Raw genomic sequence first — 25,644 nt, 5'->3', positions numbered from 1 at the left:
GCAGAACGCAAGATTGCTCCTTGGCCCTGACTTCCACACTGCTAGCTAGAGCCCAGCATAGCTTTGGATAAGGTGCTCTATGTGGGGCTGCCTTTGAAGTTGGTCCAGAAGCTGCAGTTGGTGCAAAATGCAGTGACACAACTGCATACTGGGGCAATGTATCAGCAGAGTATCCTGCACCTGAAAGAATTGCAATGGCTGCCCATTAGCTACTGGGCTAAGTTCAAGGTTCTGGTTTTGGTCTACAAAGCCTTATGCAGCTTGGGACCAAGATACCTGAAATATTGTCTTACCTTTTACATACCCAGTCAATCACTGCACTCTGCAGGTGAGGGCCTCCTGTAGATACCATCTTATCAGGAGGTCCGTTCCACACAACATAGGAAGTGGGCCTTTAGTGCTGTGGCACCTACCCTTTGGAATTTCCTCCCCTTAAATATTAGACAGGTACCATCTCTGTTATCTTTTCATTTCCTGCTGAAGACCTTCCTCTTTCAACAAGCCTTTTAAGTAGAGACCTTATCCCAGTCTGTGTTGGAATTACTTTTTTAGATGTTTTAAATGCTTTGTTCAAAATATGATTTTAATGCTTTTTTTAAAAAAGTTGTTTTTAACTGGAGACTGTGTGTCTTTATGACATATGGTTTGTTTACATATACAACCTGAGCATAAGATGGAGGGTTTCTCAGCATTAGTAGTCCAACAGATCTTGCTTCCCCATTAGGTTTCTAGGAGAGGCTTCCCAAAGCCATGGCTTTGCATTCAGCATAGAGAGCAGGGCAAGTTTCTCTGTGTCCTCTCAGCTTCTTGGGGTGGGGGATCATTCTCCTGCAAGTGTTCCTATAGCAACAGGACTGCTCGCGACCATATCTTTGGACATGTAAATCAGGTCCATCAAATGCACAAAGAAACTGGCTTGGCCAGAATGATTAACTTATGAAAGGAACTGGCTGGACCAATTCAGCAGGTCTCTTTAATACAAACTGCAATATTCAAAAGCCCATGCTAGAAGGGTACCCACAGATATCATCCAGACCAACCTGCCAATTCTATAATAATATGTTGGTTGGGTTTCCTTCAGTTTTCACTCTCTCCCCTTTCATTTTAGGATTGCAGCCATAAGATTAGGAAAAAAATGAGAAACTAAGTAATCAAAGTTGACAGATGTAAACATCTCCAGTCACACACATTTCCCCCTCTATAGCCAGATGCATATGTTCTTCTTAAAAAGAAAAAGAAACATTCACAGAGTGGAGGGGGCAGCAGGGACACCAGAAATGGTAGAAACCAATTAGATAGGGGGGGGGGGAAACCTTTCCGTATTTTCAAAAAAATGTTTGGCTGATATCTCAAGCCACCCACTCCAGTATAATTCTATTGATTTTAATGGCACTCTTCCAGATGAAGTGGATTTTGAGTACTGCAGCTTAAATAAAAGATCACTTTGCTGTTTTCTAAACTAGCCCTGCACTTTTTGAAATGAGACTGAAGCTTTATTGAAAAGTTTACCATTGTTATTTTACAATGACTATAGATCCATCGAATCCACTGAGCAATGAGGTATGCCCTTTTCCACTTTGGAGTCAAAGGGAGTGTTTTGCAGGAGTTGAAATATTCTCCCTCCTTTCACAAAAAACCTTGCTCAGATTGATCACTATCACTGCTTGTTCTCTGCCTGTTATATTCCTCAATTGTTGGTTGCATTGGCACCATTGACAACTGTGTCTTCTTTTCCCAGGAGTCCTCAGTTAAAAGTGAACTTACCTTCTTTGCACTTTCCGAAACAATATGAGAACTGAAGCACAGCCGTGCTTTGAAATGTGAACTGTTCCAAATTTTGTGATGCATTCTCCAACAAACCAGTGTTTACAAAAACACATATATTAGGGTAATGTGTGCATAAAAACTCATGCATTAGTGAAAATAAGGTACAAAATGCACTATTTTAGGGGAAATTCCTTGAAAATGTGTATGTTAAACAAAACTGCATACACAAATGTGTGTGTGGAGAAATTCACATTATAATCCAGATTAATTTTCATTAAAAAAAAAAACCCTGCAAAGGCCCTTCCCATATCCAACGATCACCTCCCACACCATAGCTTGTAGCACAAACCACTTAGATCATCTCCATTCAGTTTATGTGCTCCATGCTTCACCAGCAACTTTGAAAGGAATGTAGAGTAGAGGGTTTGAAACATATAAGCCTATGGTTGCAGCAGTCCATGTAGTCAATAGTTCTAGATGATTGCACTGTCTGCCCATTTGCTACCAAGTCAAGTTCAAGGTTCTAGTTTTGGTGTACAAAGCCCTATACAGCTTGGGACCGGGATACCTTCTGTTGTTTAATGCCAGATGGGTACATAATAAGACCACACTCATCCATGATTTGATTGTGGATGAAGGTGCCGATTTGGTGTGCAGTACCGAGAACTGGGTGGGTGAGCTTGGAGGAGTTGATCTGATCCAACTTTGCCCACCTGGATATTTGGTGCAACACCAGCACAGGCTGCAGGGACCGGGGGGTGGAGGAGTTGCTGTGGTATACAGAACTTTCTGTCACCAGGAAACCACTCTGTCTTGGAGCTGGCTGTGAGGGCCTGCACCTGGTGTTGGGCCAAGGAGACAGTAAACTTGGGTTGCTGCTGGTGTATCATCCACCCTGCTGCCCAGCAGCTTCTCTGACCGAGCTGGCGGAGGCCGTCTCGGCTGTGTTATTGGAGGAGCCCAGAACGATAGTGCTGGGTGATTTCAATGTCCATGCTGAGGCTGCCTCTAGTGCTCCAGCTCAGGACTTCATGGTTTCCATGATGACCATGGGGCTGTCTTAAGTTGTGACTGGCCCAACACATAGGGCAGGGCACACCCTCGACTTGGTTTTTGCTCCAGATGGAGGAAGGGGTGGTCGGGAGATGTGGGGGGTGGATGTCTGTGATGTTCCTGTATGTGAATGTAATGTAAATATGGTAAGTGCAGGTTTATTATAGGAAATATGGTAAGTGGAGTGAGTGAGAAGGGGAAGTACATGGGCTGTAGAATGCTGGATGATGATTGGCTGTGTGTTTGAATGGCTGAAGGTATAAATGAGACGATGACAATTGAGTCGGGGTGGGGGTTGGACAGGGTGGTTGTGGACAGGGAGGTTGATGTGGAGAGTAAGAGTTGGCTGTTGAGATATTGGATTGGGAGTTCTGAGGCAAATAGTAGGAATTAGGAAAATAAGAGAAATATATATGAAACCATATGCATGTCAACGTAATCTATAAGTAAACTTGTTATTCTTAGTGTTATCAATAAATATTTTCTTGGTTTACTTAAAGCCTGATTCCTCAGCTGGGAGGCACAGACCAGGGGGGAGGCAGAGTAACCAAGGCTGAAGAAGAAATAGTATTGAATGGTGGCAGCGGTGAAGGAAGAGATATTGTATCAACATCCAGTACCATAGAGCAACCCAGAGCTGTGAGCTTCATAGGCAAGAGGCTTCAGGGGGGTTGGGAATTACCTGTACACACAGACACAAGGTATCAGAATAACCACGAAGAGACTTAGGCAAAGTCTAGAGGTTATATTGGATACACAGAGTGTTGGGTAGTGTGGCATAGCAGGGGGATCTTTTGAGATCTGTGCTAGAGCGGAGAGAGGTAAAAATAAACACGACGATCCTGACTGCTGGTAGCCACGAGTGAGAGCGACACAGGTGGTGCCAGGGAAGGACATCACAATGTCACCCCATTGTCATGGTCAGACCACTTCCAGGTAAAGTTTAGACTTATGGTTCCTATCCTTCCATGCAGGGATGGTGGACAGATTAAATGGTCCACCCCCAGACACTAATGTAATCCACAGGATTCCTGAATGCCCTGGGGCAGTTCCCAGTAGATAGAGCTGGTGACCCTGTTGAGGCCCTTGTCGTGCTGTGGAACAGTAAGGCTCATCGGGCTCTCAACACGGTTGCCCCTGAGCGCCCTCTCTGACACTGTGGAGCGCGGCTTGCACCTTGGTATACCAGTGAGCTAAGGGCAATGAAACAGGCTGGACAACAGTTAGAGAGCAAGTGGTGAAAGACATTTTGTGAGGCTGATTGGGCAAGATTAAAACATCATAACCGTGCCTACTGTCTGGCAGTGAGGATGGTGAAGAAGGCCCACTTCTCTGCCTCCATCGCATCCTCAAGTAGCCATCCAGTGGAGCTTTTCCATATTGTCAGGAGTCTGTTGACATCAGCGCCAGGAAATGGAGTCTTAGACCCTTTGGAGGCCCACTGTGAATTGTTTGCAATGCACTTTGAGAGTAAAGTTGCTCGCCTCTGTAGCCGTCTTGATGCCCCATCCACATCTACTGTAGTCCCCAATGAGGTGTCCAGTGCAATGTCTGCTGCAACTTCTTGGGAACGGTTTCAGTTGATGTGGCCTGATAACATAGACAAGGTGCTTGCAGTGATGGTGCCAGCAACGTGTCCTCTCGACCCTTGCCTTTCATGGCTTATTAAAGCTTGTCGAGAGGGTCTGACTGAGTGGATCCAGGGTATGGTCAATCCATCATTGTGAGAGGTAGTGGTTCCAGCTGCCTTGAAAGAGACGGTGATCTGACCACTCCTGAAAAAGCCCACCCTGGACCCATTGGTTTGTGACAACTACCAACCGGTTGCAAATACCCCCTTCTTAGGGAAGGTGATTGAGAGGGTTGTGGCACAGCAATTGCAAGTACTCTTGGATGAAAGAGATTATCTTGACCCATCCCAGTCTGGGTTCAGGCCTGGTAATGGGACTGAATCGCCCTTGGTCGCCCTGATTGATGACCTTTATCGGGAGAAGGACAGGAGGAGTGCAACCCTGTTATTCTTACTTGATCTCTCAGCAGCTTTTGATACCATTGACCATGGTATCCTTCTGGACCGACTTGGTGAGATGGGTATTGGAGGCACTGTTTTACAGTGGTTCCGATCCTATCTCCAGGGTCGCTGTCAGAGAATAGCATTGGGTGACTGTCTTTCAGCCCCCTGGCAGTTGTGCTGTGGGGTGCCACAGGGTACCATCTTGTCCCTCATCCTGTTTAACATCTATATGAAGCCCTTGGGAGCAGTCACCAGGAGCTTTGGGGCGAGGTGTCAGCAGTATGCTGATGACACCCAGCTCTCTTTCTCCATAACATCTGAATCAGGAGAGGCTGTGCAAGCCCTGGACCGGTGCTTGGACTCGGTGGTGGGCTGGATGAGGGCCAAGAAACTGAGTCTGAATCCTATCAAGACAGAGGCACTGTGGGTTGGTGGTTCCCAAGTTTGGATAATTGGTCAGTTGCCTGCTTTGGATGGGGTCGTACTCCCTCTGAAAGAACAGGTCCATAGTCTGGGTGTGCTTCTGGGTCCATCTTTGTTGCTAGAGACCCAGGTGACCTCATGGCTAGTAGTGCCTTTTACCAGCTTTGGCTAGTAAGACAGCTGCAGCTGGGACCGGGATAGCCTGACCACTGTTGTCCACGCTTTGGTAACTTCCAGGCTGGATTACTGTAATGCGCTCTATGTGAGGCTGTGCTTGAAGTTGGTCCAGAAGCTGCAGCTGGTGCAAAATGTGGCAGCGAGACTGCTCACTGGGGCAGGGTATTGCCAACATGTCACCCCGCTGCTGAAAGAATTGCACTGGCTGCCCATTTGCTACCAGGTCAAGTTCAAGGTTCTAGTTTTGGTGTACAAAGCCCTATACAGCTCAGGACCAGGATACCTGAAAGACCGTCTTACTCCTTATACACCCAGTCGATCACTGCGCTCTGCAGGTGAGGGCCTCCTGCAGATACCATCTTATCAGGAGGTTCATTCTGCACAATATAGGAAACAGACCTTTAGTGTGGTGGCACCTACCCTGTGGAATTCCCTCCCCTTGAATATTAGGCAGGCACCATCTCTACTATCTTTTCGGCGCCTTTTGAAGTCTTTCCTCTTTCAACAAGCCTTTTAAGTGAAGACCTATCCCAGTCTGCATCTATGTTAGAATTGCTTGTTAATATGTGTTTTTTTAATAATGTGTTTTAACCCTTTTCAAAAAGATGTTTTTAAAGCTTTTTCTTTAAAGTTTTTAATGTTGCTCTGTTTTAATGTATTTTAAGCTCTGTTTTTATGATGTTTTAAAGTGTTTTTAACATTTTGGTTTGCTGCCCTGGGCTCCTGCTGGGAGGAAGGGCGGGATATAAATCAAATAATAAATAAATAAACACAGCTATTGTTAAAGTGTGTGGCTGCCCTATGTTGCCTCCGGCCTTGTAGATAATTTATACATTTGCTAGAAGTGTACATTAATATTGTTTCTACAGTTCTTCTAACATTTATGACAAAAAAATCAAGTTTGATGTGTTGTTTTTTGCCTCCATTCCAGTGATGCTTGCTGTATAAAATATGTTGAGTGCCATTTGATTACACTTGAGGCCTAAGATTTGATTATGCAAGCTCTAAGATCCTACTTACATAGTATTAAATTTCCACTATGGCCCACCTGTCAGAAATAAAACTATTCCTTCCTTACCCACATACCATTTATTAAAGCAACACAAAGCCCTTGACACAAGGCATTTCCACAGCTGCATATCAAGCTATCCATTGTTGCTAGCCTGGCATTAATGCTACAGTAGTGTCCTTAAACCTCAGTCATTAGAAATTAATTGATGTAGCAAGACATAGCAATGGGAATGTAATGTAGTTGGGAGTTGCATTAATGTCATTGAATGAATTACTATAAAGTCAGGGAAGGTGGAAGTACATCCATCAGCTATGACCACTGTTACAGAGGGGAGCTGTTGGCCGGTGCCACTTCAAAAGCATTCCGTTGCCCTAAAAGGCCGGTATCGATTTGAGTTTATTCTTTGTCCACTAGCCACTGCTTTTACCATTTCATTTTTTTCCTTGCAAAAAAAAAGATATTAATATTAAAGAAAATATTGATATTTTGAAAGGTAATAGCAATAAATGAAAGGAAATATTGATAAAATCATTCTTAATACTGATATTTTAGAGGCGGATGTTTTTAAAAAATGCAAAAATAGCCATGGGAAGTCACTACAATAGAGAATAAGAAAATTAATGAAATATTCAGTACCAAATCCAAATTGGTGAAATCCCAGCACATCCATAACCACTGTACCACACCCTCTTCACGTATGTTTGCTCTATCTGTTCATTTATCAAAATCAGAACTACAAATCACTTAAACAACAGGACTCTGGTGCATCCTAAAGCAGATCACTGGACTTATCGTTATGCATAGCTATGTTACACTGGTTTTCTGTCATGATACTAGATAGTTTAATAAATTAATTTTGTTTATGAATCACTTCCCATAAAATATCTCAATGTGATTTCACAATAAAATCATCAAAAATAAAAACAATTACACAATTTCTATATAAGAACTGTAACAAAAACTAAATGGTTTCGTATATAAAAAACTACACTTTCATATGTTAAAAAAAAATTAACCGCTTTCGTATATAAAAATAATTAAAACACAGTCCCATATGTAAAAAGCAATTAAAAACATTTTCATATATAAAAGTAGGTTTGTACTTAAAAGGCTTGCAGAAAAAGGAAGGTCTTCACTGTAGAGTTCCATTATAATACCTAGTATTAGGAGTTACATTCATGTTATTTTTTTTTCTCCAGGCAAAACCATTAGACAACTGTAAACTGGGCAACCATCATTTGTTCATATCCCAGCTGGCTTGTGATTATTTTAAAAGGAGCTTAAACAAACTGACAGAGATAAGGTCTATCAGGAGCTATTAGGTATTCTTACTAAATGGATCCTCCACGTTTAGAGGCAGTATTCCACTGTTAACTAGTTGTTCAGGAGCAACAGCATGGGGTGGTGCTGTTGCTTTCATGTCCTGCTTGTGGGCTTCCTGGGCACATCTGGTTGGCCAGTATATGAAACAAGATGCTGGATCAGATGGACCTTTGGTTTGTAATTGCATCAGTTCAGGATAGGGTGTACATGTAAATGATACCCTGAATTTCTCCAACATTGAACCAATCCCTGATTTCCATTTACTATTTGGTGAGTCTTTAAGGGCATCCCCTAACATGGACAAGCTCAAGTAGCTAATGGATTCTGCTATAATGCAAGCAGAAGATTGGAATGGTTGTGTGAATAATTCAGCAATCCAAGTGTTTGCCGCTCTACCCAGGATCGATTTCAGAAAGAGAAGAGGCTGTGCAAAAGTACTGGGGAACTGGCATGGATTTTGCCCAGATATTTCAAGAAAGGTCAGGACAACTGGTTGCTTTTCTTTAAGTGGTTGACTTAAAGTGCTTTTTTTTTTCCTTTTAGAGGAGGGATGGGAAAACCTTTTTCAGCCTGAGGGCCATATTCCCTTCTGGACAACCTTCCAAGGGCCACATGCTGGTGGTGGACAGGGCAAGAGGCAAAAGTGGATGGAGGAACAAATGTAAATTTTACCTTTTTTTAAAGTAGGTTGCTTCTGCGCACACACGCACGCACACACACATCTCTATCTGCCATCCAGACAAGCAAGAGTCATTATTAGAGTTTAAGGACACATTCTAGCCAAGTGAAGACACTTAAGAAGAGGTCAAAGCTGGGTCAGTGAAGGGTGTGGCTGGGAAGAGTACTGAGGACCAGATAGAGAGGCCTGGAGGACTGCATTTGGCCCCCAGGCCTGCAGTTCCTTCCCCTCAGAAGCCCGTCCCACAGTAACTCAGAACAGAGCTTTCAGAGTGGCTGCCCCTGCTCTGTGGAACAGCATTTCTGTCAAGATACAGCAGTCGCCCACTATCTGCACTTTCCGGAAACAATTGAGGACATTTTTGATGTCTGTTTTAAGCTGTTTTTATTTTGTTTTGTTTTAAATATATGTGCTGTGTGTGTGTAACTTTGTTTTGCTGTTTTTATTGTACATCATATTCAGACAATTGTGTAGAAGGTGATTGATAAAGTAACAATAGCAGCAATATTAATGTAATATAAATCAGTTCATATTATAGTAATATAATATAAATCAATTCAGGATGCCTCATGGGAAGCAATTCATAACTGCAGAAATAAATAACAATATAATATAATGATGAACACGTGTGATCCTACTCTCCTTCTTATCATGAGTATTTATTGTGTGTTTTAGAACGCCCAAACAGAGATTATGAGGAGGTTGCTACTCACAAAAGTGGTTTCCATCAACCGAATCTCAAGGGCAACGCTGCACGGGGGGGGGGGAGAGAAGCAGGCAGAGAGAGAGAGATTACTCATAGTGGGTGCATTGTCTAAAATGAAGACTGTGAGATTGTATTGTGCTTTCTGTCAGCAAGCCAAAAAGCCTCTTTATGGTTTATCAAGAATATAAATACAATAACTGAGCAGCTGTAGCATGCATTCTCTACAGAAATAAAGTTATAGATTGGTTATAAGTTATGTGATTTTTTAAAAATATATATAACATGAGAACAAATTAAAGTAAGAAACATACAACAGAATTAGCCTGTAGATCCCACCCAAGCACCCCAAATTGCACGAGTATTACAATGTCTCATAGCTCTAGCGTTTTGTGTTCTTTTCTGTTTCCTTTCAAAATTACAAGTAACATCAGCATTATAATGAAAGTTTTGTTCATCCCCACCCCTTGCACTTTGTATAATTTATTTTCATTTAAGTATTGGCATGTTTCATTACAATAATTTCCTCCTGTGCATGGTGGGGAGATGATGATAAAGCATCATTTATGTATTATTGTTGTTGTTGTTGTTAATAATAATAATAATAATTCATGTATATATCACTTAAATGGTCAGTGTCTTCTAAGTAGTTTACAAGTATAAAACCAATTACAAAAATATAAACACATACAATTAAAATACACAATAAAACTTTCCCATCAAACTATTTGAATAAATCCACAATTAAAATGTGTGATAAAACAAGCCCATTAGAACAACACAACAATTAAAACAGTTAAAACTGTCATTAAAACAGGAGATTCAGGTCTGGAGATTGCTTGTCTAAACAGGTGTGTCTTCAAGAGCTGGTGGAATGCCAATACTGATGGGCCTTCTCATATTTCAGCAGGGAGAGCAACCCATAACCCTGGTGCCACCAGTGAAAAAGCCTGCTTCCAATAATCTTCAGGCCATGGCAAAACTGGACTCCATTTGTTGGTCTTAATGCCCTCACTAGACAATTCAGCATCTCATGCCTTCAGTTGCATTAGGGGCAGGTTATGAGTTGTTGTTTTTTACAGTGCAAATCCTTTCACACCTTTTATCTTATTATTTCTTGCAACATTGCCAGAGGGAGATTGAAGATTATCAACCTCATTTTTACCACTGGGGACTGATGCTAAAAGATAGTGACTTGCTTAGAGTAGAGATGGAGGAGAATTTTGTTTTGATGTGGGCCTACCTAATTCACACTTTCCGAAACAGTATACAAACACAGCTTTTCTTCAAAAAGTGCACTTCTCTGAATTTTGTGATGCAGGCCTCCAGCCATAAAATGATTCCAAACAAATTAGTGTAAAAGTGTACACACAATGCATATATTAGTTAGATAATATACAAAATGCATTCGATTATGGGAAAATTGCTTGCAAAAATTCCTATATTTGTGTATATTAGGAGAAATGCACACAAAAATGCACACACATTTTTCATGCAGAATGTTTTAAGAAAGGAAAGAATGGGAAAATGTCACACATCATAATCAGCTGCTTTCTGGGGCTTGTTTCCCCTCCCCACAACCAGGCCATGGGACCCTAGGCTTCTGTCCAGAAGCCTGTCCTTCAGAGTATCACTGCTGGTTCTCTTGAAGTTGTTCCAGATATGAAGAGGAAGATCTTAGTATGGGAGGTGCAATTCTGTTCTCTTCATATTGGAATTCGTGGCACTCAAATTATTCAGCTGTCCCAAAGTTGGAGTAATATAGCCATCTAATGAATGCAAATTGTATTACCTTGACAGAAGCCCTTTTGGGGCATTCAAGGTGAATTTCTGAAGACAGCAGTGGAGTTGCACATGCAATATTCCCATCCCCACAAGAGACCTTCACATATTAAATGCCAAGGTCTGAAAGGGCATCCTAATTATGTTCAGCTAAATAGCAGAAGGCATCCCTTTAGTACCACTACCTTCAGAGGTCCAGGGGTAGGGTGGCAGCTTCTAGGTTGCAGAATTCTCTCCCCATAGACATACATCTGGTATCTTCATTATACCGTTTCCGTCATCGTATACTGAAGATGCACCTCTTTACTCTGGCCTTTGGCACCTGAGATGTATGTTTTCAGGACCCACTCCATTATTTTCTAGAAAAGTGTTTCAGAAATGCCTGAACAGAGCTAACATGGATTGGGCATTTGTTATTTTCTAAGAAAGGTAAGGACGTGTGTGTGTGTGTGTGTGTGTGCAGGCATGTCTATGAGTGAGTGTGTGAGAGAGAGAATTATTTTTTTGTGATGCATTGGCAAAATGACTATGAGCCTGAGGTCAAGAGAAATTTGTTTTGTTGTTGTTTGTGTGTGTCTCTGTGTGTTTAACAGAAGAGCTACCAAATGGCCATCTGCATTCAAATATCTGAATTATAAGCCATAAGAACACTGAGCTGCAGGCAATATCTTGATTTTCAGGGACTGAGTCCATACTCTACAACATCTGTCAAATGGAATATGGTTCTCGGGTTTGGGGCATGCAAAAAGAATGTCATTTGTCACAACTAGGAAGCAAAATAACAAATGCAATTCATCTTCTGTGGGTTCTGGCTGGTGGGCGTCTCACCATTTTGGAAGTTCACATCTTTTTCAACCACAGGATTTTTTTAAAGCACATGCTTTACCTTTTAAAGCATCTCCTGCCTCGTTGCTAGCACAGGTCCCTGACCTCTGGCATAACCCAGCTTGCTAACAACTGTGGGTTGTATCCAATATGTTTTACTCAGAGTAAACCTATTTAAATTAATGGATCTAAGTTAGTCATGCCCATTAATTGCAATGGATGTAATCTGAGTAGAACGAACATTGGATACAACCCTGTGGCCACAGAACTACTGCCATTTCTAGCTAGGAGATTTTGCTATTAGCTCAACTAATCACAACAATACCCAGGCAAGGAAGTATGTTGCTATGGGCTTCAACTCCTGACTGGAGGGGTTTGGAATAAGACATTGTGGAATGGCACAATGTCTGGACACTCTGGGCAATTCATTTGTGTATTGCTTCTTTATTTATTTATTAAATTTCTATCCTGCTGTTCTTCCCAGAAGGAGCTCAGGGTGGCAAACAAGGGACAAAACCCTAAAAACATCTAAAAGCGTCTTAAAAATAAAACATCTTAAAAACATCTTTTTCAAAAAAAACTTTAAAAACATCTTCCTATGAAACATCATTCTCAAATTGATTTAACAACAAAAACATGAGCGATAAACACATATGCGATGATTTCATATATAAAAGCCAAACAATTTCATATATAAAAACAATTTCAAATCCAATATAGATACAGTCTCGGATAAAAAAAAAATCCACTTAAAAGGCTCGTTGGAAAAGAATGATCTTCAATAGCTACTGAAAGAGCACCTGCCTGACATGTAATGGGAGGGAGTTTCAAGGGGATGGTGCTTCCATGCTAAAGGCCAATCCCTACATTGTACAGAATGGACCTCCTGATGACATGGTACTTACATGGTACCTATTTTCCCTTAAATAATCTGATTTGTATGTTATGTTTACAATTATGTGCATTTTTATGGACACATTACCCCAGGATATCCATTTTTGCACACATTACTTGGTTGGAGAACTGCATTGCAAAAATTTGGACAAGTGTAAATTTTGAAAGATGGCTGTGTTTTGGTTTGTGTTATTATAGGATGGTGGGGGAGTTCATCTAGGTGATGTCTGTGGGTACCCTCCAGCCTGTGATCTGAAGAGATGCAATTTATATTGGAGAGAATTGCTGAATTGGTCAGATCATTTCCTTTCATAAGTTAATAAAAGGTAAAGGTGTCCCCGCACTTGTAGTGCGAGTCGTTTCTGACTCTTAGGGTGACGTCTTGCGACGTTTACTAGGCAGACCATTTTGTATGGGGTGGGAATGCCAGTTCCATCCCTGGCCTTTCTTTACCCCCCAGCATATGCCGGGTACTCATTTTACCGACCACGGATGGATGGAAGGCTGAGTGGACCTCAACCCCTTTTACTGGAGATTTGACTTCCTCCTTCCGTTGGAATCGAACTCCGGCCGTGAGCAGAGCTTTGGCTGCATTACCGCCGCTTACCACTCTGCGCTACGGAGGATCTTCATAAGTTAATAGTTGTGAGTTAATGGATCTGTTAAGTGGCAGATCTACATGTCAAAAGATGTGGTCCAAGGCAGTCCTGTTGCTATAGGAATTCTGGCAGGAGAGTGATTCCCCCAATCCTGGGGCCAGAGGTTAGTCTGTGCATGTTAGGTAGTCTGAGGTGAGCCTGGAAGCTGGAAAGACACAAAAGGGTTTGCCTTGCTCTCTGTGTTGAACCCTAGGCTATGGCTTGGAAGACTCCTCTAGAAGCCTAAAAGGGAAACAAGATCTTTTGGACAATATATTATTTTGGAAAGTGCTAAGTGAGTAAGTTTGCTTTTAAATGCTAACTGAATCAGATATCTTTCCCATCCTACCATCTTGCTTAGTCTGCTTTGGGAAACATAGCTACTTACTCCTTATTTTTTTAAATTTATTAAACTAGGTAGAGATTTGAACCTTGTGCTCTTAGATCCAAGCTTGGGGTTTTATGCAGTGTACCATAACTGAACTTACTAACATCGCCATTCTCCTTTAAAGCTCAGTGGGATTTGCTCCTGTGTCAGTGTGTATGGGACTGCAGCCTCAATTGTTTAAATAATATATCTATGGTAAATTGGGTGAGTTCTAAAAAAGTTATTCCTGGCTGAATGTTAAAAATATAAATGTACTGCCTTCAAGTTGATTCCTACTTATGGCAACCATATGAATAGGGTTTTCATGAGGCTGAGAGGCAGTGACTGGCCCAAGGTCACCCAGTGCGCTTCATAGCTGTGTGAGGATTTGAACCCTGGTCTCCCAGGTCATAGTCCAACACCTTAACCACTATACCACACTGGCTCGGCTGAATGTTAGTGGTGTGATATTGTGGTACAAATGCAACAAAACTTTGGAGTAGAGTAGGGAGGGATGGTAGTTTAAAATAACTGATCAATGTACGGAGTTAAAAAATGAAAGCCAAATTTGTCTTAGTCTCTTTGACCTGTTGGGATGTTCAAACCCATCCTCTGGACTAAAACAAATGAAGCAATTGCATTATCACACTTAATATGAGTCCTGAATCATTTACTCTTTCTGCACCTGCTGGAGAGATACTTTATCTTATTTATTTATTTAACAAACTTAAGAGGGGGGGGATAAAATAATATAGGACATGATCCAACCAACATAAACACATCTGAATCTCATTGATTTCAGTGGGAGAATTGTGTGCATTCTTTGCTTTTTTCCCTTCCAAATCAATAAGACATAAAAATGATAAGTTTGGCTGGCTCCTTTCCATAGTTCTGCAAATGCAAAAAGGGGTCATAAATGACAGAATCATAAAATAGAATCACAGAATTCAAATCATAGAATTGTAGAGTTGGAAGAGGCCTATAAGGCCATCGAGTCCAACCCTCTGATCAATTCAGCGATCCAAATTATAGGTACTCAACTTTTTGATCATTGTCTTAAAAATATTTTCCCCACCCTTCATCAATCTTCCCACTCCTAGACCTCACCAATCCTGCCACATAAACTAACCCATTCGATCAGGGTGGGGAAACATTTTGGCTCCCACCCTCTGGGCCAACTTTAGCAGGTGGGTGAGGCAACATGCATGTCAATCACATGACATAATCGTGATATAACATGATTCACAGGAGGGCTGCCCCACCCCGTCAAAATACCAACATGAGAGGTTGAACAGAAGAGTGTAGGAAGGGTTGCAAAACCTGCCCCACACTGATATTTTCAATCCTTTGCTATTCTCCCCCTGCTTTTCTTTTGCCTCCCTGATGTCGCAGATGCAAAGGAACAGCAACTCCACATCCTCACTGAAGCTCCACTTCCCCCCAGTCCTAACCAACCCCTTCCCTTTAGACATGGCCCAACCTCCCAGCTTAGTGCTGGGTTTGTGTGCATGCACAAGATCCCTGCAGGAAGCTCTCTTGTGCATGCAGATCAAGCAGGATCATCCAGCTGTTGCATCACCCGATATAGGATGGGATGCCAATCCTGCTTAACACTGGGTTTGGGTGCACAATGGAGAAACCTGCAGGGGAAATGTGGAGAACTGAATTAGGGAAAAATGAGAAAACTGAGAGCAGCTGAAATTTACATATATGCCCATCCATATTCTTCACTGGTGTTGAAGTAAGATTCAAGTGCCATCCCAGTCTGCATTTGTACATAGAATGGGGAGCAGGGCATCCTCTTGTCCTTCACCTCAGGCAACAAAATGTCTTGAGCTGGTCCTTCATTTATTGAACACTGTTTGGTGTGACTTGGGCAATCAAATCTTGCACTTGCATGCATATTTCCAGATCACCTATTGATTCTTTGAACAGTGAGCAGCCATGTAGGATGTGTCACCCCCATGAAGGTGAATCAACACAAACCGTGAGCATCTCTAATCAGACTTGTAGATCATTTGACTGCAGTTGCTTATAGATTTCCTGGTGCTTGTCCTTTGAAACTGATCAGAAGTCTTTCACCCTTCACAGCAGTGTGCCTGTTCCTCTCTTCTTACATGCATTTTGCTTGTATCCCATTATTAATCTCGGCTCTGTGATATTGTTCTTATAAATTTCAGCCGACCTGGAAATGAAATGAAAATGAGATCCATAACAGTGCACTTTAAAATGAAAGCTTATGTGTTCCATATATTGGCTGCAATCCTGCGTACCCAGCAGAACTTACTTCTGAGTAAACATGAGTAGGATTGCAACGCATACAGTTTTTTACTTTTATTATCCTTTTCCTCCAAGGAGCAGGGTACTCCAATAAGGACTATGTGAAACATTTGCCTATTTAGGAGTATGCAGAGAAAGCAATTCTTTCAGAAGATGACGACGATGATATACCACAGTGCCGACACAGACTTGTAAGCAGTTTACAGAGTGAGCAAACACACTCCTACACAATGGCAAAACACTACCCAAAATGAATCTTGCTGCAGTGATGAATATGATCGTGTAAGGTTTTTCTTTTCTTTTGGCAGCAGTGTTTTCTCAGTGCCTATGCACACATGGATAGTGTAGAGGGGGAGAAAGCATAACAACCAAAGGAACTGAAAGCTTGAGCAAATTGTGCATGCCCAGAACTCTCCCAAAATTTGGAAAGGGGAAAAAGATGGAACCATGGGGAACTCCTACTTTGTCAGATCCTAGCTTTCCTCCCTTTGTGCCATCCACAAAAACTTTACTCTTTATCGCTGTACTTGAAATTGGGCAACATTGTTGTACATGTCTGTTCAGTATTGCTCAGTGCACTTCCCCCCCCCTTCAGATTAAAGATTGCACTGGTTATCTTGTTAGGGCCATCAGATACAATCTTGATAAATGTGTATCAAATGAAAATATTAGCATTGCAACTTTGCAAGCTTGGGAAGGTGTGGTGGTGGAATGAGGCATTCAGTCAAATCAGTCGTGTATTTAACATTTTGAAAAGGTTACTGTTTATCACAATCTGGCTGTACTTTCATGCAAAAAGAAATGGTATTAACACAACAGAATACCCTTCTGATTGAAGGCAATGTGCAGTGCACATCTCTTTTATGACTGGAGTTCCTTATTCAGCAAGTGATAGGTGTGTGGATCTCTTTGAGGATTCACTCATTCTAAACATATCATTTGAAACTGTTCGGCTCACATATACACATTTTGAGTTGTATTCAACTAACTCCTACCCAGAGTAGACCCGCTGAAATTAATGAACCTAAGTTAATCATGTCCAATGTGTCTTCTCTGAGTAGGACCACCAATGAATACCACCCATCATGTTTTGAGGGATAGCCACACTTATAATTGTTCAGTTGCAGGGATAAAGTCATGTTAGCTTTAGACTATATAATAGCTGAATAGGACCCATCCTCAAACCCACAAATTCAGAATTGCTGGTTCAGACTGCAAGGGCTCCATGGCAGAAACATGCTGTCCTAATGTTCGCCCTGCTCTGCTGAATTATTTATTTATTTATTTATTACATTTATATACCGCCCCATAGCCAAAGCTCTCTGGGTAGTTTATAGCAATTAAAAACATTAAAAACAAATATACAAATTTTAAAACACAAAAAACAATTTAAAAATACAATTTAAAAAATTTAAAAACAATTTAAAAACACATGCTAAAATGCCTGGGAGAAGAGGAAAGTCTTGACCTGGCACCAAAAATATAACAGTGTTGGCACCAGGCGCACCTCGTCAGCAAGATCATTCCATAATTTGGGGGCCACCACTGAGAAGACCGTCTCCCTTGTTGCCAGACTCCCAGCTTCCCTCTGAGTAGGCACCCGGAGGAGGGCCTAGGATGTTGAGCGTAGTGTACGGGTGGGTTCATGTCTGGAGAGGTGGTCCATCAGGTATTGTGGTCCTAAGCCATGTAAGGCTTTATAGGTTAAAAACAGCACCTTGAATCAAGCTCAGAAACATGCAGGCAGCCAATGCAAGCGGGCCAGAATCGGTTTTATATGTTCGAACCATCTGGTCCCTGTTACCAATCTGGCCACTGCAGCTTGCAGAAGCTTCAGCTTCTGAACTGTCTTCAAAGGCAGCCCCACGTACAGTGCATTGCAGTAATCTAACTTGGAGGTTACCAGAGCATGGACAACTGAAGCCAGGTTATCTCTGTCCAGATAGCTGCATAGCTGAGCCACCAACTGAAGTTGGTAGAAGGCACTCCGTGCCACCGAGGCTACCTGAGCCTCAAGTGACAGAGATGGTTCTAGGAGAACCCCCAAGCTACAAACCTGCTCCTTCAGGGGGAGTGCAACCCCATCCAGGACAGGTTGGACATCCACCATCCGGTCAGAAGAACCACCCACTATTATCACATGCAAAGGGCCATAGCTCAGTGGTAGAACATTTTCTTTACATGCAGAATGTCCCAGGTTTAATCACTGGAATCTCCAGATAGGTCCATGAATTTTTCCCATTCTAAAACCCCAGAGAGCCACTGCCAGTCAATGTAGACAATACTAGATGGACCAATAGTCTGACTCAGTATAAGGCAGCTCAGTATAAACACAGTTCCCTCTCCACTGCAATGTGATGTAAGTAGGAAATTCCATCACTTCTTTCTACCGCCACATTGTACGTAACATCTTAAAGAAACCAATCATCATAATCATATTTATCCTGACCTTTCTCCTGAAGAAGCCCAGGATAGTTGTACAACATCATAAATATAACATGTCAAAAGGAAAAGAACTCAGAGATGACAATTATGCCATATAAAACAGATCAGCATAGCTGCTGATACCAACTGCCATTCAGGTACTAAATGCATGGGTCAACAAAGACATATTCAGCCCCCATCTAAATGATAGTAGTACAGACCACAAGTGCACTTCCCCAGAGAGAGAATTCTGCAGTTGGGGAGATGCCACAGGAAAAGCCCTCTCCCAAGTCAGCACCACCTGGGCCACCACCAATGTCAGTACTCACCAACAGGGCTACTGCACCACAGATCAAAGTACTTGGGACCTTAGACAACACTTCTATAACCACTTACTGGCAGTAAGTCCCATTGACCTCAAATGGGCTCACTTTTGGGGGGACATGCAGAGGATTGCATCTCACTGTTTCTCTTTTTAATCTTACTTTGGCAGCATAGGATCTATTGCAGCTTTCTACAACACCAGGATAATAGAAGCCAGTGGGGGTCTTCTCATGCACCCATTGCTCCAATCTCGGGAGAGCTCATGCTACCATGGGGAGAATCTATAGCATGGCCTTTCCTGGCATGGCCTGGGGCTTCTCTTGTTGGCTTTCATTATGTTACTGCTCATTTTAAGCTAGTTTTTTTTTTCCGGGCAAGGCCTTCAAAGTTATGTACAAGAAGATTTTAAAAATGTAATGAAACAACAGCAACACAGTATACACAATTGCAGATACAAACAAATCAAGAGATGGCAGTAATGCCAACAATCAAAATAAAATACAAATAACCAAGGAACAACCAATAAGAGCAAAAGAACTCAGCCAACACACACACACACACAGAGAGAGAGAGAGAGGATACATTTTATGGTGCAAGGAGTTCCACAGCCTGGTCATCACCACAGAAAAGGCCCTGTCCTCAGACAACATTGGGATGTGGAACAGATCACCCTCTGACAATCTTGGTGGATGAGCATATCATCATCATAATCTTACCTGAGTGGCTCAGCTACAATAGCTCCAATGAGATTGGTTTGACATGAGAAGGGAGTCCAAGAGAGGATGAGCTAGTTTGGGTTGAAAATGGCTCGATGTATTATTTTGCATGCTACATGTACCTTGCTCGCAGGTTGTACATCAAGAATGGGGAACTTGTGACCCTCCTGATGTTGTTGGGCTACAGGTCCCATCATCTCTGGCCATTGACCATGCAGTCTAGGGCTGATGGCAGGTTGAGTCCAACAACAGGACCACAGGTTCCCTATTCTGCTGTAGGTTGTCCATCCATAGAATTAAAAACAAAAAATGTATTCCATGGACAAAACAAAGAAATCCATTATGACTGTTGTGTGTAGTACACAGCTAATTATCTAGGGGCATCCCCTTCTTGGAGATTTCCAAACTCAGCAAGTTCTTCTCTAGTGTTTAGCAAATTAATTTTTAAAACAAATTCTCATCAAGTTTCTAATTATAATATCTTTATGTTTAATGTTTGTCTTTCAAATGAAAGACAAACATTTTGGGGCCAGTCACAAGAGGCATGAATTTCTTCAGAAGCTTATCTAATTAATTACATTTTTCTGTAGTGTCTGTACAATTTGAACCACCATCATTCCCGTTAATTTAGATAAAAGGAGATCTTTACTGTTTAAATGTGACAATTGGCACTAAGAAATCAATGCATTCATTGCTTACATTTTTTATAGAGCTTAAAGAAAATTCTTTCAAAATGTTTTGAATATTCAGTTTGTATGCAACAGAATCCTCACCTCCCCACCAGCAAGAATTACTTTAATGTTCCATGTCAAAATATATGCACAGTGTATTGATGAAGCCAATTGCATGGAATCTTGCCGACCAATGTCATATATAATGGAGTATGATGACCAAGTACACCAAGTTCTCATTCTTTGTCATGGTGCACCTTCCTAATGAAATATCTCACTGAATTCTTCATGTATATAAAAGACAAAGCAAATACAGATGATGGACCAGTAGCAGGTACTCACATTGTCCTTTCCTGAGAACTAATCAGATTGCAACAAATGCTCTAGAATGAGGGACCATAGCTCAGTGACAAAACAGATAGTATATAGAAGGTCTTGTGTTCAGTCTCTGCCATCTTAAAAAAGGATCAGGTAGCAGGTGATGTACAAGACCTCTGACAGACACCTGTCACTCAGAATGCACAATACGGGGCTAAGTGGACAATAATCTGACTTGGTAAAAAAAAGAAAAGCTTTCTGTGCTTCCCACTCCAGAATTTGTTATTTAGAGAGTAATTACAGGTCAGTGGTAGATCACATGCTTTGAATGCAGGCCAGGCACCAGTGGGTGGCCATTTTGGGCATTGGCTGAGGGCCCCTGTGGCTGACAGGGGCCTCTGCGGCTGGGCTGGTGTAGCTCCCACTCTGTGATCAGTGCTAGCATCCTTATGGCAAACAGGCACTACGGAAGGGGAACCACCCATAGGCCCTGTCTGCCTCATCACATCTATAACTGACTAGCCATGATGGCGTGGAATATTCAAGTGCCCCTCCAGACACCTTAAAGTGAGCAGGCAGGGACAAGCTGAGTGGTCTGCTACTCAGAGCCAGGGTAGAATCATTCATCCCAGATAGGCAGTGAGGAAGTTATTTCATTAGCTTTCACCCGAATTTCAGGAACCCGCATGGGAGGGAGGGTTGTTAGCTTGCTGTTAGTGTGTTACGCCTGTTACATATCTTACTAAGTTAACTAAGCTGTTACCCGTTTATCCCAATCTATGCCCCATGTCTTTATTCCCGGTGGGGGGAAAGTGTCTTCTTGCGTCCCTATTCTAAAAACAATTGGTCATTTTTACCATCTACAACACTGAATAACCACTGTGTCATCTGAATTGTGTGTGTGTTAGGCATGTGCTAGAATTCTAGAATTCTAATTTGCTCATTCGCTATTGTTGTGGATAGGATTTTGTGTAGTGATTTTCTGTGGCTATTTTCAGAAACAGATTTTTTTTAAAAAAGTGTCTAAAATATTGGCATTAATATCTATATTTGTATTGATATTTCCTTGAATTTATCAATATTTCCTTGAATTTATTCACATTTCCTTTTGAAACGTCTATACTTCCTTTTGAAATATCAATATTAACATCAGTATTTTTTCCGAGGAGGAAAAAAAACTGGATCAGTAAAAACAGCGGCTAGCAGACAAAGAAGAAACTCAAATTGATGCCACCCTGTTAGGTCAACAAACTGCTTTTGAACCAGCGCTGGCCAACGGATCCCACCCCTAGTGTGTATCTGTGCCTTTTTCCACCTGTTTGAAACTTACCACCATTCAAACCACTATCAGAAATTAAAAGTGTGATGTCAGGTGTAGGGCAGTTGGGTGTGGCTTGGCCAACATGGCCTCATGGGTCAAACGAGGAGTCCTGATTAGGGATGGAAAGATCTGTCTGTTTCACTTCTCTCAGTTTCTCATTTTTCCCATGTTAAATTCAGTTCTTGACATTTCTACGAGCTGTGTTGTTGTTTTTTAAAAATCCTCATGAAAATTCTCCAGCATTTTAGTGTGAATTTCTCCAAATAAACACATTTTTGTAGGCAGTTTTAACAAAGGTACACATCTTTGCAAGCTGTTTTTCATCATTTCATGCCTTTTTGCATGTTATTTTTCACTCATGTATTCATGTTTATGCGCACTTTCCCCTAATATATGCATTTTTTTGTAAATGTTATTTAGTTGGCAAACTGCATCCCAAAATTATAATAAATACAAATTTTGAAGGATGGCTGTGTTTCAGTTCTCATATTGTTTCAGAAATTGCAGCTTTGATAAATTCTGCTTGAAAGGCGAATTGAATCAGAATTTTCACCCATCCCTGGTCCTGATGAACCTAATTAGGCCCAGAGGTTCCCCACTGCTGTTAATACTTCTAAACTAGAATGAATGCACCAGAGCTTGATTTGGGAATATATCCCATGGAAAAAAAAAGTAAAGAGAAATATGATAAATTGTAGCTATTAGTGTGGGTCAAAGCTTTTGCTCCCTCTATGCAGTACTTTAATGAACAAATATTTCAGTTCAAAGCAACATTTCTGGATGAGATTAATGAATTCTTGAATAATCTCAAAATATACTCTTTTGTGTGTGTGTGTGTTACTTACATCAATTCCACTCTTTACTTTTCCTACAAAATCTGATTAGAGTAGTTCTGTTGGATTATCTTTCCCCCCCTTTTTTTGTTTTTTGTTTTTTGCCAAGCTGAAATAATAAATTGGAGGCAAGCTAGCTAATAGAGTAAAATGGCAAAGATAAGCAACAGAATAAATCTTGGTTGTTTACAGCCTCTTTTCCCCATGTAGAATGACCTTTATCAATAAAATAATGCAAACTTCATCAGAAGAAAGAATCTACCAATTTAGTCCAAGGTCTTCATCAAGCTAATCTCCGGCAAATGCTGTTTGCAATAAGGATTTATTTGCTGTCTCCCTTTTGTTTCTTCTTTATCTTTTCCTCTTGGCCATTGGATAAAGAAGCTCAGTTACTGGAAGCAGAGAAGGCCTAGCAAGCTTTCAGCATGGAAGTGTGTATCTACCTTGGGCCCTTTATGTCATTAGTATGAAATGAAGTGTGCTTACCTTTCTCTCTTTTCTTCCCCCCCTTTTCCACGCTGTGCTTTTCTTCTCTTAGGAAACCCCAGTCAAATATCTCGAGTGCCTGTTGCTATCAAAGTTCTCGATGTAAACGACAACGCTCCCGAACTTGCGTCAGGGAACGAAGCCTATTTGTGCGAAAATGGAAAAACCGGAAAAGTAAATATCTCTATGTTGTCTACACTGTGTAGTTTTTTCTTTCTGTCTTTGGAAAATCTCCCAGTGACCCATCTGCTAATCTGAGTTACATCATTCCTTGACCCCGCTTGACATTGAACATAGGAAGGTGCCTTACACTGAGCCCGCCCGAGTCAGTTGCTCATTGTTGTATACACCAGGGTAGCCAACATGATTCTGTCCAGTTGTTGTTGGATTCCATCTCTCATCAGCCTTAATCAGCATGTCCAGTGGCCAGAGATGGTGGATGACACATGTGGCAATAGGGCAGAGGCAAGGAGCCTCAGGCCTGGATGCCAAATGCAACCCCCCAGGTCTCTGCTGCTGGCATGTGGCCCTTGGAAGGTTGTCCGGAAGGGAATGCGGCCCTTGGGCTGAAAAAAGGGTCCCCACCCCTGTAATAGGAAATGGGTGTTTGCTGTGCACCTGAACAGAAAGAGGAGGGCCTATGACCCTAGTTAGGCAAAGTCAGACCGGTGTTCCTGCCACCCTCTCCAGCAGTGCACTGCGCTGCACAGAGCCACCTCAAGGAACAGAGGCAGTTGCATGTTCACTGCTGTCTGAGTTACCATCACACAAGCTCTGTTCACACCAACCACCAAACTGAAAATGCATGGGGGAATCAGTATAATGACAGTAAACCTCTCCCCAGTCTCTGTGCATTGATTTAATGACACAGACAGATCTTGCACATGCAAACTATACGTTCATAGGCTGCGTGCACACGATCAAGAATTGCTTCCATGAGTTCTGCATGGCCAAGCCAAGCCATGGTACTGTTTGTAGACATGAAGAGTTTGTTCAAGTGACTAAATGAATGTGTACAGCTCAGGGATAGGGCTTGGAACCACAATCCCCCTACCCCGGCATAAGCATTCAATCTACATGGTCGTCAGGTTATGGGAACAGGCATGCTTACCAAAAGGATTGACCCAGTGGTAGTCGGAGGGGGTGCAGGCAGGATGGCATTGCACACCTGGCTTCCTGATGCCAAGCAGCACTGCCGCTTACCAAGATGGGGGAGGCACTGCGAGCTCAGTGTGGTGTGGGAATGACGGCGGAGCCAGTCTTACACTCTTGCCACTGCGCCTGCACCCTGCTGAGCTACCTATGCCTTGCCTCTCTCCCTCTCGCTAAAGGATAGCAATGCACAGTGTCAGGATGCCAGGCATGCAACCCTGTCCTCCCTGCTCCGCCTCACTGGCTGCTGTTGGATTGACCACAGTGGTTCTGGATTTAGATTAAGAGGGAACATGGACCATTTTAGGGGCAGAATTTCTTCCCATCTCCCTGGTATAAGTAAAAGTTGTGGCCTCTTTGTATTTCACTCATTCTTAAATAGATTCTTGAGATTAGAAAAGCTGTTTGGGGAAGGGTAACATAAGGCAGGGACCAAGTGGAATGGGGCATAAGAGCACATAGAAAGGAGACACATACCAGGGAAAGAGATGTCAGGCAGCTCCTGTCCTAAGAATCTGGATCCACAATTCCACCCTTGTCCATCATTCAGTTTGGAGCTGTGTTGAATAATGTATCGCAACCTAATCTCCGAGGAAGCAATATAGCACAAATGAAACAGAATCGTTTCTATTATCCAGCTTGTGAAGACTCTGAGTGACAGAAATCCGGGTTTTGTAGCTACCTCATTTATTTCTGGGTAGTGACATTTTAATTTAAATAAACAGTAGTTGACAGCATGACACTAGAGTTGTTAATCCAGCTATTCTTGTGCCTCATGGGTGTTTGGCATTAAATTCACCATTTACCAAAGCAGCTTACCTGATAATAGAGTTCGAATTCGTTTCTTATTGTGGGCCTGTAGAAAAAAAAAAAACCTGTGTGTGCCAAGATTTGATTGTTGCAAACAATCCATGTCTGAACCTTCTAGCAGTCATCTCCACAGCTCCTTCCTGTCCTGGTTACCCAGTTATTTATTTTATATCATTTCAGTAGTAAACGGCCTATCAGTCTACTGAAGAGTGTGATTGGTGTAATGTGGCTCCTAGCAAGTTATCAGGGTTGGTGTCAGAAGTTAGTTGAGCATCTGACAAGGCTCTCTTCCCAACCGGGTGTGTGTGTGTGCATGTCGTCAGGGTGCATTGGGGATCTGATGAGGTCCACAACCCAGAGATGACAATCCTTGGACCTTCCCAGTCCTGCTTATCTTCCTCCTTGCTGTCCCTGTCTTTCCACCTCTCCCATCTAAGCAAGGAGAAGTGAGAAGAAGCAGTACCTCCCCTTGCCTTGCCCTCCCCCCCAGTGGCAGCTTCTCCATTAGGGCAAATGGGGCACTGTCCCACCAGCCTCAGTCTGCTCTTAGCCAGCCCTCACCTGCCTGTCTCCATACTTACAACCAGACTCAGGGGACTGTCAGCTTCCTTTACCTCCATCTCAGAACTTGTGGCAGGGGAGCACATGGCAA

The 25,644-nt window shown here is 42.2% G+C and overlaps 1 protein-coding gene across 9 annotated transcripts in view; it reads left to right on the top strand.

Annotated features, from left to right (window-relative positions):
• Positions 1–25,644, top strand: part of CDH8 (cadherin 8) — a 414,305-nt gene that overhangs the window by 332,525 nt on the left and 56,136 nt on the right. For all 9 annotated transcript variants that reach the window (XM_061593588.1, XM_061593592.1, XM_061593591.1 and 6 more), the window contains one exon: positions 23,083–23,204. In XM_061593588.1, the coding sequence (XP_061449572.1) occupies positions 23,083–23,204 (122 nt within the window). The remainder of the gene's footprint in view (positions 1–23,082; positions 23,205–25,644) is intronic.

This window comes from Rhineura floridana, chromosome 13 (genome assembly GCF_030035675.1).
Source record: "Rhineura floridana isolate rRhiFlo1 chromosome 13, rRhiFlo1.hap2, whole genome shotgun sequence".
Taxonomy (NCBI): domain Eukaryota; kingdom Metazoa; phylum Chordata; class Lepidosauria; order Squamata; family Rhineuridae; genus Rhineura; species Rhineura floridana.
The sequence above is the reverse complement of the archived record's forward strand: the minus strand, read 5'-3'. Positions and strand labels throughout refer to the sequence as shown.